Consider the following 13,433-nt stretch of genomic DNA (forward strand, 5'->3'; position numbering starts at 1 on the left):
GGGATGCATAACAGGGGGCATTACTACTATGGGGGCACAGAAGTGGGCATTATTACTGTGTTGAGGTAAATAGCAGGAGCTTCATCAGGGGTGGGGAGCCTAAGATGTTTGTCTGTCATGTTCTGAACAGATGAATTGTAGCTGCAAGAAATCTTCCTGGTGGTCTGGGTCGGATGGAGAAGAAAGCGGAAAGCAATGCCTCAGATTGAAGACATCACCTGTAAGTCACTGAATGAAGTTTTATTTTTTTGTATTTTGTAGAACATTTGGTTAGGGTGCCCTGAGGTGGAAAAGGTTGGGAAACACTCCTGCCTTACTGCTGCCCCAGCAGAGTTAATAATATTGTTCTAGTCTATTTCAATTTGTCGTGTGGTCCCATGGGAAAATTAATTGCCAACCCCTGCTCTAGAGGTAGCGGTGGGTAGGCAGCCTTGATAGTGTTGTTTAAGTCTATACAGTGGAGCTGAAGGTTATATTTAAAAAATTTACAGACACTTTCTTTATGGTTGCTTTTGCACCCATGATAGTCACCCTCCAGAGTGTTTATAGTGTACTCGCCAGAACTCCAAATCCCCTGCGTATGCAGAAATTATGTCATTTGATGACCAGTCACTAACATGAAATGATGATGTGGGCTTAGATGGGAATTTGGGCAGAAGTGTATGCATTTGTATGCACCTCACTCGCATTTTTTGGCCACTAGAGGGAGTTTAAAAAGTTGCAGGGGTTTGGAAAGACACCACCACACTGCTATGCAGGCTGTGGGTGGAGTAGCATGTCCTGGCAGCCCATAGCAGATAGCAGCGGTCTGCTGCCGCCGCAGATCATTGCTGGATTAGTCGTGTCTTTCAACACGTTGAAAGAAACAACTGCAACGATCAGGCGACATCATTCATAACTAATCGTTGTCGTCTATTAAACAAGATGATTATTGGATGTAACGACCGATCATTTTTTGTAATAGGGCCCTAACTCTGGCACTACTTTAACCCCTGTAAGATAAGGGCGTGCAAGCAACTGTTAGAGGTATCATGAGAACTGTTTTTCCATGGTAGCCCCATCCACAGCCAGCCCATGCAGAAATAAAAAACCACAAGTTACGTAAGAAATAGATGGCACTAAAGGTTATAAAGATCTATTTGAAAACTAAATCAAAGAATTTTGATTCTATTTATGGAGGAGAAACAAAATGATTGCACAGTGGGCAGGAAGACAAACTTTAACACACAGTTCATCTCACTGCATTTATTGCCTCATCTGTCAGAACACTTGCCTGAACTCCACAACTATAAATCTGATAACTGATTGTGGTGTCAAAACACAGATCCAAATCACTATTCCATATTAGGCAAAATAAACATTTTACCTGAAAGGTTGGGAAAAATTTAAATGGCAAACCCTGTCAAGAATCCAAATGTTACATAAGTGTCACGGTTATAACTTTTAAAATCAAAATCAGCGGGGGATGTGATATAAAGCAAGTTCACAATTTACATTTATTTTTTGTTTTAGTTACAGAAAACATGGCACTTCCTGTGGCCTCTTTGGTTTACCCCTAAAAGAGTCTAAACGCAGGAAGTCCTGTGTTTCCCAGGTCATCTGCACGATCACAGAGAAGGCAGTCATGTGACTGATGGATGCATTGAGCTGCCAGACTAATAAAGACATAGAAGACTGGCAGCAGAAAGACCACTTAGTCCATCTAGTCTGCCCTTTTAGCATTTATCTTAGCTTAGACTAGATATATGTTTATCCCAGGCATGTTTAAATTCTGTTGTTTTAGATTTATCAGCCATATCTGCTGGAAGTTTGCTACAAGCATCTACTACTCTTTCAGTAAAGTAATATATTCTCACGCTGCTTCCGATCTATCCCATGACTTGACTAACCTCTCACTGTATCCTCCTGTTTTGTACTGGCCAGACTTTATGTATTACATTTTATTTATTTTTTCAACCAGCACAAGACTAATACTGCCTTTAGGAGACCGGACCTGGATACAAGCATAGCTTTGTTATAAAGCATAACAAAAAAATAAATAAAAATAAATAAAAATAAATGTAAATTGCAAACATGCTTTACATCACATCGCTCATTGATTTTAAAAGTTTTAACCACAGTGACACTTTAAGGACTTTATCCAATTAAATACACAACTAACAAAACAATTGATAACAAAATTTGGAAGGTAAGCATTCAAAGGGAGGGGGAGATATGATGCAGAAGTCAAAGTAAAGAGGAATGGAAAATTAAAGGCGGCAGAGGCAAGGCCAACATACCTAAAACACTTCACCCACTTCCTGAATCCCTTAAAGTTAACCTCATTCATCTGTGAGAGGTGCAACTTTCATTAAAGTGTTACCACAAATGAGGTTGTAAACACCACAAAACACTTCATTTACTTTTTTTTTTCACAATTTCCGTTAAGGGAAAGGGTATTTATTCAATGAAAATGACTCATAATTCAGAAAGCATATTGAAAGCAAAGAAAAAGCAAACTATGGCAAACAATTTGTTTACACACACAAGTTTGGAACTAGACTATTTGAAAAAAAAAAAAAACAAAAAAACAAAAAAAAAAACACTTCTAATCATCATTGCATAAAATGCTAGCTCAGTAAAGGGAAGACAAAGAAAGACAAATAAAACAAAACTGACTGCACCCAATCACCCCCCCGGGGGCTTTTCAGAGCAACTTATTTTATTTTCCCAGTAGGAAAGTAATTCTTTATGAAGGCAAAAAAAAAAAAAAAAAATAAACAGCTGGCAAAACATTTATTCATTACAAATTGACAAGTAGTGTAAGACATTTTAATATTGAAATACTCAGTCAGGCATCAGAAAGTAATGATGGACAATGAAGGACACTGTAAACAAATCAAATGCACCTCTCCCCTCCAGTTATGGGTGAGAGGCTAATAACTCAGACCTCAGGCTTCAAGTTTACAAACTGAAAGCAAACAGCCTGATTGGATGTAATGTGTGCTCCTGTACCTCTTCTTGCCAAATGTGATCAGCGGGCTGCTTATGAAGTATCAGAAGTGACTACTAGAAGTATATAAAACCTCACTAGCCTCTTTAAACCATTGAGCATCAGCAGTGAACTGAACCAGACCAGCAGCATACACTAAGCGGCTGGACAATATATGCAACACAATGTGGATAACATTTCCAACAATATCAGCAGCAACATTAGGAGAGATCGGTTTTGAGTGACCAAAGTACTAAGCAAAAAAAAAAAAATATCACCATAAAGCAGCTAGAGCTTTTTCCATGTTTGCACTATATGAATACATTAAAACCTCACTTGTTTGTAACTTAAAAAAAAAAAAAAAGTGTCTGCTAATGAAAAAAAAAATTATGGGCCTAGATACTGAGGAAAACCATACTACATTTATGTCTTCATGTAATAAGCCAGTGCAGCTCCTGTGTGTGCTGTGCCCCTCTCCATTACATATAAAAAAAAGCCCAGCTAAAGACTGACTGCTCAGGGAATGCCAGCATCAGTGATCACAGATGGCAAGGGCACATTTACAGATAAAATACGATCTAAACACAACTGATAGAAAAATCCAGGTAGTCATATTGTATTTTAGATACAAAAGGTCTGCAGTTAGTGAGTTTATGCAAAGTCACTTCACAAAACCTAATGTCCCACTTCTCCAGCAAGTGATTGTTCCTATTTAAGCAACTTGTAAATGTTACAGTGTATAACCAGTGCAATCAACAGTATACACGCTTCTTTTAGCAAACATCACATTAACACATCTCATAGCCATAAGGTCCAGTAAAACATATGTATACACACCTCACATTGTAGTGCTTGGCAGGCCAGCAACTAGAATATGCTATAAAATACAAAACACAAGGAGGAAAACAAACGCAGATTGTCGTTTGTAGCATCTTCAATAGGCCCTAGTCGTCTGGGATACCCTTCCAGTACTGTTGTATAGTTTTATAGGCAAAGCCAGAAAGTGACAATACTTGGTGAAAGTACAGATTTCCCTCCCCAGCTAGTCATATATGGCCCAAAGTGGTGTAACGGAGCAATGTAACAAACTTAGAACAAGTTTACAAGGTTTCCTGTTTTATATAGTCATAATCACATTCTTATAAAGCAGAGGATATAAAACATCAGAGATAAAATGGAAAGGAATTTTAAATTATATATATATATATATATATATATATATATATATATATATATATATATATATATATATATAATATATATATTTATATAATAAAAAATTTACCAGATTGTTTTCAGTTTCCAAAAACAACCTTGGTGAAATCTATAAGTTATGATTTTTCTTCTTTTTGATAGACTACATCATAGAAATGTGACAATATAAATATCCAAATAGAAGCACCTGTACTAATAGCTATTTAACAGAGCACTGACACCTATATAGCACTGACATAAGCAGCACAGTTGTTTAATCTCTGTAGAACGCTACGTGGCACAAAGAGTTAATAGCCAAGTCCCAATACGTCAGTGTAACACTTCTTGGCACAAATCATGACACTCAGAATATCATCAAGTGCTATACAAGGGCGAGTGACATAAAAGAGCAACTCCATTATCAAAAGACACAAAAAACAAACAATACTATTATGTCAAAGCAAGAAACATGCCATCCCCAGACAGCAGCAGAGGGAGGTGTAACCAGAATAGGAAAATATAAAGCTCTGTGAACAGTTTATTATTAAAATGCCTGCAAATATTTCTAGAAAAAGCAAAACAGATTTGATTGTTGCCCTGACTATTCAGTCTGGAAAGAAAGCAAGGACACGTTCAGAGCTGATGTCAATTTCTTGCCACACTAAAGCAGCACAATAATATTGGGGTCCACTATTTTAGCACCCAATATTTACGTGCTGCTAAAGCAGAACAGATGATGGCATTGTCCTCCACGGGCATGGTGTCTCATTCTGAAATCACTGGTTCTATTCCATAAAATCCTGAAGCAGCAAATAATGATTAGTATCTGTAGAATAGAATGCAAATCATGATGTGCTGCTACAGCTTCTTAAGGATTGCAAACTCTTCTCTCCCCCCCCCCCCCCTTTAAAGAAGAAACAATATGAAACCTGCATCTCGTCCACACTATAACTGCACAGCAGAAAACATAGAAAAAGATTCATCTTACATTACCTGTAGAATAAGGAACCTGTTGTGATCCAAATCAATGCCGTGACTTCTGAGCAAAACACCAACATCCTTAAAAGATTTCTTTTTGCCACTAATATGGTAGACTGAGGAATTATCCTTATACGCAGTCCTGGATACATAGAAGTTGCTGTTGGGAATTACTTCAAAATCATCCCCTTCCTGTCAGAGAATAATACTAGTGAGTCCCATTCTTCTCAGTATACAATTGTAATAACTACTAAAAACAATCCAGGATAGCAGACTTTGCACTCACAGATGACAGAACTTCCATCACGATGTACTGTATGTAGAACAATCATCTGCTAACACATTAACAGTAACACCTATTTATTCTGATACGACCTGGCCCTCAGCAGAATAGTCTTCTTCTTCCATTAGGATCTATACATCTACTAACAGCAGCAAACAGTGCCAGGGAAGACGCCCCACATTCATGCCAGGAGGGGGCCCTAAATAAACCACTTGCTCATAAAATAGAAGGCATTGGACAATAGAAGAGACTATCAGCATGCAAACAGGAAACAAACAAAACCAGAGCTGGGAGGAGGAGTAGTAAGAGACAAGATATGAACAGAAAATAGAACATTAAAAAAAAAAAAAAAAAAAGAAAAAACATACAGCAAAAAGCAACAAATATAATTTGTATAGATAATAAAAGAATATTTAAAAAAAAAAAAAGGGTTGGAGGGCAAGGGAAAAAATAAACACAAAAGCTGATTTTACGCACAAATCTAAAGCCTTACAGCATTTACTAAAAGAAGAGTGTAAATTAATAATAAAAATGTGCAAGAATAAGGTTCACACAAATACATTACTAAATGGACAAAACGCTTTCATCTCACCTTGTCTATGATTTTCTGGAAATGAACTTCCACTGTACAACTCTGAATATCTTTGTGTCCGTCGGAATTATGGATCAACACAGACAGCTTTTTGGATCGGATTTTTTGTGCTCGATATCCAAAAACAAAGAGCATAGAATCAATCACGTTGGATTTTCCACTGCCATTGGGCCCAATAATGCAGGAGAAACGCTAGGCAAACAGAACGAGGGGTGTAAGCGGAGATACGCATCTTTATGGACACCAGATTCTCTTGCGCTCATTATACCTTTTTTTTTTTTTTTTTTTTTTTTTTATAACCCAAGTCATCACTCGGGGCTGCCAAAGAAACTACTGTGGAGTACGGCAGCCTGAAAGTAAGTGAATTACATGCAGATGTTTACATTGCTGGGCTGTCACAGCAGCACAGGCAGGCGGCTCACAGGAAGCTGCCAACATTGGGCTAAAGACGCCAACTAAATAAGCCTCTTACCTTATGGAAAGGCCCCAGAACGCGCTCTCCGGCGTACGATTTGAAGTTCTGGTTTACAATATGGGTTATCATGAGCCGAGGAGCTCCAGCTTCATTGGTCATTGCTGGAGGTGGGGGAGGAGGGATGCTACTCAGAATCTCCTCCAAACTTCGATTATCCAGCACCTCGCCTGCAGCCTCTGAAAGGGAGGAAAATACAGAAAATCATTCTGCTAGCAAGACAATAAAGAGGAGAGGACCTCCAGGTTGTGTCCATGGTGGTGGGCTCCTGATAGACGCCCTGCTTCCTCCTCCTCCTGGGGGGATCTTACACCCTGCTCTAGATAGTGGGCACAAAACCAGCCCACAGCTCCCATAGACCGCAGGATCAGTACACACTGCTGCGGTATATAAACCGCAAGCTGCACCCTGGATGGATGACAGCCCGTGACGGTACCGCGGCCAGTGAACGGTTAACAGCGGCTGTCACTGTCCCAGAGCTCGGCACACAAAGGCGCCCCCTCCCCTAAACCAGAAGGAGGAGGAGGGGGGCGCCCCCGGCCGGTCCCTGTGCCGTATACGGTGCTCATACCTGGGGCTGCCGGCTCCGCTCCATCCCCCGGGGGGTCCTCAGCAGCGGCCGGTGCACTCTCATCCAGCGGCTCCGGGGCTGCGGCCGTCTTGGTCCTTTTAGGCGGCATGGTGGTGATGGTGATGAAGAAGATCTGGGGCCAAAACACAACAAATCCAAATGAGAAGATCGGGAGGCGTCCATGATAGGAGTGGTAGTCACCGGACGGCGACCGTTACAGCTGTCACTGCCTCAACGGGACAAGCTGTAACCGACAACTAGTGCTCAAAGTGACGGTCACGTGCTGCAAAACTACCACCCCCAGCCTGTGCGGCATAGTGGGAGTAGTAGTGCTCCAGCAGGAGATGGCGGGGTGCACAGCGCAGCCAGCATGAATGAGGGCACCGAATGTCACCACCAACTGAGGCTCCGTGATACCGGGGGTGAGGATGACAGCTGTGCGCGCACACCCCCCCCATCCGCCGCCTGTCACCCCGGCTCCTCTCAGCTCCAGCCCGCTAAAAAGAAAAGCGCTGCACCGTGAGGGGAGTCACCTGAGGAGCCGCGCCCGCCCGCTCTCCCGCAGCCTGCCTGAATTTTTTGCAGATTTGTCACGCTATTTCCGAGGCTCTCCGAGCGCCTTTTGCCCGGATAATCCGCGGGATGCTCAATCCTTGCCTGCTAGCGCCTCAGCTACTCCACTCGAAAATGGCGCCCAAAATCTCAAACTCGAACCGAAGTTCGTTACAAACGCGCGGTGCATGCTGGGACGCTACTCAGATTTGAAAAAAAAAAAAAAAAATGGGGCCGGCTGCCATTTTCCAGAGAGCGGCAGAAAAACCACACACTAGTGACGCCGCCGCAGGACGTCCATTGAGCGTGGCTCCTGCCGGGACGTAATGAGGGTAGGACGCCACAACGGGCACTGTAATAACGGTAATTACTGAGAGCACGAGAATAATTGACGGTTACTGAACTAGTAAGGCGGTTTGAGGAGGCGGGGCTAGGTTGCGGAGCAACGGAAAGAAACGTCAATTAGGGGCGTGGTTATGCAGGGATGGCTGGAGAGGGGCGTACTCTCGACCTTGTTGATTGGGGGATGCCCGGTCACGTGGCGAATCAGGGCGGCCATTTTTAAGTCTGTCATAAAACATAATTTGTAGCGTATTAAAAAAGTAGCAAAGTACTGAGCAAACAGGTTAAGATTCCAATAAAGACTCTACGACTGGTAAAATATCTCCGGTGTGTTTATTCATGGTGGAAGGAACGTTTGTCATTGAGGCCGCTTCTAAGAATCACTTAGCGTAGAAGACTTAAACGCGCCTGCCAAGAGCCAATATGGCGGATAATTCTAGTCCGTTATCCCTTTCTACTTGGAAAATGTAAGGTTTGTGGTTACTTGTTCCAGAAGATACGCCAGGCAGAGCTATGGCTCCGGCTTTGTCCCTCCGTTGTGCAAGGAGTGACACAGATCACGTTTCACCGATTTAGTTTTAGGATCACGTGTGGCGGCTTCAAAATCTCGCGAGAGGTAACCATGGCGACAGAACGCGGCCACAAAGCTGGAGGGGGAGCGTAGCTGAGACTGCAGCAGGGAGAGAAGGCCTCACCGTGTGAGCACAGGGCAGGTAATGGGGGCTCCTGGGGGGCAAAGCTTTACTGATGCCCATATATTGGGCTGCTGGCTCCTGTGTGGGGTCGGGTATGCCACCTGGGCACTCACTGATACCAGGCTGAACTACAGTCCCCAGCATGGCCTCAGATCCAAAGGCTGTGGGGGCATGGTGGGAGTTGTAGTTCTGCTGGAGATCCACAGAGTGGTAAGCATTCATCTAGAAGAGATCAGTCTACAGGATGAGAACAAAGCAGGAAGGGGATTCTATGACTTCTAGTAGTCCATAGCGACCAGTCATAGCTCCGCTTCCATCTCCTATAGTGCTCACAGGGAATAAAAGCTGAGCTCTGATGGCTTGTGATCGGGAACCAAGGACAACATGATAAATCTCTGCCACAGTCTGTTGGATCTAGAAGTGATTTCCTCAATGACAGGCCGAACACATGTGCAGCAGAATAGACCCAGCAGGCGCCGTCTGTTATCAGGGGCATTGGTGGTGTCCTCCTGTTTGGACCCCAAGGGATCAGACATTTACGGTGTTTACATGTGTTTAAAGTTGCGTCATTGTATCATTGCTCTGGCCACTACTTCTGTATCTGCAGTGACCGCTCGCTCAGCCAATCCCTGACTGAGATGGGACAGCTCTGCAGCCACTAATATAAATCCAGCCTAATATCCTGCAGTCGCCAACTGCACCTGGTCTTGCAGTAAATACCCTGTAGACCTATGTAGATGAAAAGATAAGAAAAGTATAGTCTGAAATGCCAACATCAGGGAAAAAGCAGAATCGGTGGCAGTACTTATTGTAACCCTATTGCTTGCTATGATTATGCTGCTTCTTTCCTTTCTGCTCATATAGCACGTTACAGAGTCCATCAGTAACCCTTCTCCTCCTTGTACCATCCATAGCAGTGTTCTCTATAAATCATCCCCCTAGCACAGTGCAGCCGGTTCGGTGCTTGCTGTGATGCTGATGGTGTTTACTTCTGCTCACATAGCACCTTGTGAGCCCATAAGGCAATAATCTTTGAATGACGGTGATCAGACAGCACAATGATCATGGTGCCAAAAGGCATTGCCACAACATAAACACTTATTGATAAGTATCTGGTTTAGGGCTGAGCAATATGGCAAAAAATAAAATAAATTCTTTTTTTTTTTTTTTTACATTATGGACGAGTCTTAATTTAAATCTTGATTTTTATTTTTTTTTTTTTATTATTTTTTTCTTACTCTATCGCTACCTGCACCCATCCCTACTCTTCCCTGCAGTATGCCGTCCAGTTTTGGAATCCGATTCATAAAAAGGACGTTCTAGAGCTGGAGAGGGTACAAAGACGGGCAACTAAACTAATAAGGGGAATGGAGCATCTTAGTTATGAGGAGAGATTAAAAGAATTACATTTGTTTAGTCTGGAGAAGAGACGTTTAAGGGGAGATATGATTAATTTATTTAAATATATAAATGGCCCCTACAAGAAATATGGGGAAAAGATGTTCCAGGTAAAACCCCCTCAAAGGACAAGGGGGCATTGCCTACGCCTGGAGAAAAAAAGGTTCAATCTCCGGAGGCGACAAGCCTTCTTTACCATGAGAACTGTGAATCTGTGGAACAGTCTACCACAGGATCTGGTCACAGCAAAAACAGTAGAGGGCTTCAAAACAGGGCTAGACAAGTTCTTAGACCAAAATAATATAAATGCATATGTATAGAACCTATCACCCCTCCCCCTTCCCTGTATTCATCCCCTCCTTGGTTGAACTTGATGGACATGTGTCTTTTTTCAACCGTATTAACTATGTAACTATGTAACTATGTAACTATGTAACTCCCCCCCCCCCCCAGATGTCAGTAGCTGTATGCACTGTATGCTGTGTAAGTTAGTGATGTCACGATACCAGAATTTTGAGTTCGATACCAATACCAACTTTTTTTTTTCAATGCTCGATACCAATTCGATACTTAATAAATTATATATTTTTTTAAAAAACACAAGAGTAGAGATCCCCCCCCCGACTGTCAGGTCTGTACGAACCATATTACTTTATAAATAAAGTTTCCATTATTTAAAATAAATGTTCTTAAAAAATAGCCCTATTCTGATTCCTAACATGGCTATGGGGCAATCTGTAGTTTTATTTAGTAGCACGTTTTTATGTGGTACTGAATTTGGTGGTTTCTCCGCTTGCACCATTTACCGTGCGTCATCAGGAAGGTGATAATCTTATAATATGCACAATAACACTTCAGCTATTAGGGGGGATGATGGGAACTGTAGTCATGTGATACACCCTTTAGCTATCAGGGGGATGATGGGAACTGTAGTCATGTGATACACTTCAGCTATCAGGGGGATGATGGGAACTGTAGTCATGTGATACACTTCAGCTATCAGGGGGATGATGGGAACTGTAGTCATGTAACACACACTTCAGCTATCAGGGGGGATGATGGGAACTGTAGTCATGTGATACACTTCAGCTATCAGGGGGATGATGGGAACTGTAGTCATGTAACACACACTTCAGCTATCAGGGGGGGATGATGGGAACTGTAGTCATGTGATACACTTCAGCTATCAGGGGGATGATGGGAACTGTAGTCATGTAACACACACTTCAGCTATCAGGGGGGATGATGGGAACTGTAGTCATGTGATACACTTCAGCTATCAGGGCGATGATGGGAACTGTAGTCATGTAACACACACTTCAGCTATCAGGGCGATGGTGGGGGTTGTAGTCATGTAACACACACTTCAGCTATCAGGGATGATGGGGGTTGTTGTCATGTAACACACACTTGAGCTATCAGGGGGATGATGGGGGTTGTTGTCATGTAACACACACTTGAGCTATCAGGGGGATGATGGGGGTTGTAATTGCACTATTCCAGCTGGATTCGGGCGGCAGAGTAATGTGCAGGCTACCGCCCCCCTCCCACTTCCCTTCACAGTCGCAGCCAGGCCGACCTTTTGTTCACCCCCCACATTGCTGATGCCGGCCCCGGGGATGTCCTGACGGCCCGGCCTCACTGCTTCCTCCTGTCAGATCTCCTCCTCGCCTCCCCCACCTCCAGCCTTCTCCTGCGTTCTCCTCTCCCGGACCGTGCAGCTCTCAGCCGCTCTCCTCCCTCTCCTGCCGCCGACCCTGTGCTGCCCCTCTCCCCTTGTCAGACACTCACCGGCCCAGCTGTGTCTCATGCTCGGTGCCTGTGGAGGGGGGGAAGGTCCTCATCTTAGCCCATAGGACCCGCAGTGACACACACGTGTCCCGGGGCTGGCGATGTCAGAGGCAGGAGCGGCGACCTAAAATTTGCCGGCGGCAGCTGCATGGTAGGTGAATGATCTGGGCCCGAGTGAGCGCGCAGGGTCCCGGGTCTGTGTTCGCAGGGGTGGCACAGAGAGAACATGACAGGCGCTCAGGTAGCCGCCTGTCATGTTCTCGGCACTATATGTTAAACTACGCTATTTTGTAGTTTAACATAAAGTATCGATACCAGGAAATCCTTGTATCGAACCGTTTTTTTGCCCCGAAAATCGATAGTAGTATTGATTTTTCGGTGCATCGTGCATCCCTAGTGTAAGTACAGTTCCTGTATAAACTGCACCAGGGCTGGCACAGGTACATGGAGGAGACAAAACAGAGTCTGAATATACTGTGACAGTATCCTTCATGTACACTGTGCCGGCACTGTTGCTGTGTACATGGAGGACTGGCAGGCTGACAGCAGTGTCCTCTGCAGTGGCTGTAGATAGAAAGTGCGTATAGCGAGTAGGGCCAAAGACTGTGCAGCGGCGACCTCAAGAAGCGCCCCCCTACCCCCCTCCAGACTCTCGGGAGCCACCCTCCCCACCCTCGTGATGGCAGCTGATGGTAGCGGCAGGAGTGCAGGTGTAGCGGGTGGCCTGGAGGGGCTTCCCCAGACTCTCAGGAGGCTGGCCAGTGTGTCCTCAGCGGCAGCTGTTTGAAGGTAGTGGTGGGGGCCAGAGGCTTTGCAGTGGGGAGCAGCATGTGCCAGATGAGTGGGGCGGTCGGCAGCATGTTCCCTACAGCGACTCAGCGGTCCAGAGCAACCTGCAGAACAGAGTACATAATTTTTATTTTTTAAATTATTTTGCCATTTAAAAAAAAAAATCTAATCGTGAACCGCCCCTCCGCTCATGATAAAAGAGGTCCCCCCGTGTTTGCATAAAGTTCTGGTCAAACATTCAGTCTCTGTTTAACTGGTAGAGTAGCCAAGTACTGTAGAGAGTGTATGGATTGGCAGCGTTGGGAAAGTGTCTATCTTTGGACAACATCATTGCTATGAAGCCTGTCCATTCTCCAACACTGTTAGACTAATTTATAGTATAAGTATAGTTGTAAAGATAAATATTATCAGAATGCTTGTATACTTAATTCTCTAATTTATTCCATTCTTCTAGGTGTCCAATTGTTTTACAGGCGCTTTCTGCACAATGAGGCTGAAGACTTCTTTATTGAAAGAGCCAAAGCATATCCTTTACTTTAAAAATCCTTTAATTTATTGTTCTGAAAAATTGCATTTACTGTGCTTAGGGCAAGATCTGTGGGGGGCGGTGCATAACATAAGGATTCAAAGAAAATGCCAGTTATAGTCACCATCGGGTATAACACAGGAACACTTTCTGCACAGAATAAGGCAAGAGGTCCCTTGGGGAAATGTGTTAATGCTATATGCCTGTTTTCTACCAAAGCATGACTTGGTATTGTGCTTTAAAACAATGATATACTTACTTGTATCCAGGTCCATTCCA

The 13,433-nt window shown here is 43.6% G+C and overlaps 2 protein-coding genes across 7 annotated transcripts in view; one reads left to right on the plus strand and one right to left on the minus strand.

The window, feature by feature from the left end:
- The window catches only part of SMC4 (structural maintenance of chromosomes 4), a 52,713-nt gene extending 44,201 nt beyond the window's left edge, over positions 1-8,512 (minus strand). The window contains exons 1-5 of one of the 3 annotated variants that reach the window (XM_069975263.1): positions 8,440-8,512; positions 7,062-7,194; positions 6,491-6,669; positions 6,019-6,210; positions 5,159-5,335 (exon numbers count right to left, since the gene is read on the minus strand). In XM_069975263.1, coding sequence (XP_069831364.1) covers positions 5,159-5,335; positions 6,019-6,210; positions 6,491-6,669; positions 7,062-7,170 — 657 coding nt within the window. In that variant the 5' untranslated portion in view covers positions 7,171-7,194; positions 8,440-8,512. Of the gene's footprint in view, positions 1-5,158; positions 5,336-6,018; positions 6,211-6,490; positions 6,670-7,061; positions 7,195-7,594; positions 8,004-8,439 lie in introns of those variants that run through there. The other 2 variants (XM_069975262.1, XM_069975261.1) reach the window with 2 other exon arrangements.
- The window catches only part of IFT80 (intraflagellar transport 80), a 98,234-nt gene continuing 91,708 nt past the window's right edge, over positions 6,908-13,433 (plus strand). Inside the window, exons 1-3 of one of the 4 annotated variants that reach the window (XM_069975264.1) lie at positions 8,332-8,422; positions 8,532-8,668; positions 13,083-13,151. In XM_069975264.1, the coding sequence (XP_069831365.1) occupies positions 13,116-13,151 (36 nt within the window). In that variant the 5' untranslated portion in view covers positions 8,332-8,422; positions 8,532-8,668; positions 13,083-13,115. Of the gene's footprint in view, positions 7,977-8,331; positions 8,669-13,082; positions 13,152-13,433 lie in introns of those variants that run through there. The other 3 variants (XM_069975266.1, XM_069975265.1, XM_069975268.1) reach the window with 3 other exon arrangements.

The sequence above is a fragment of the Dendropsophus ebraccatus genome, chromosome 6 (genome assembly GCF_027789765.1).
Source record: "Dendropsophus ebraccatus isolate aDenEbr1 chromosome 6, aDenEbr1.pat, whole genome shotgun sequence".
Classification (NCBI taxonomy): Eukaryota; Metazoa; Chordata; class Amphibia; order Anura; family Hylidae; genus Dendropsophus; species Dendropsophus ebraccatus.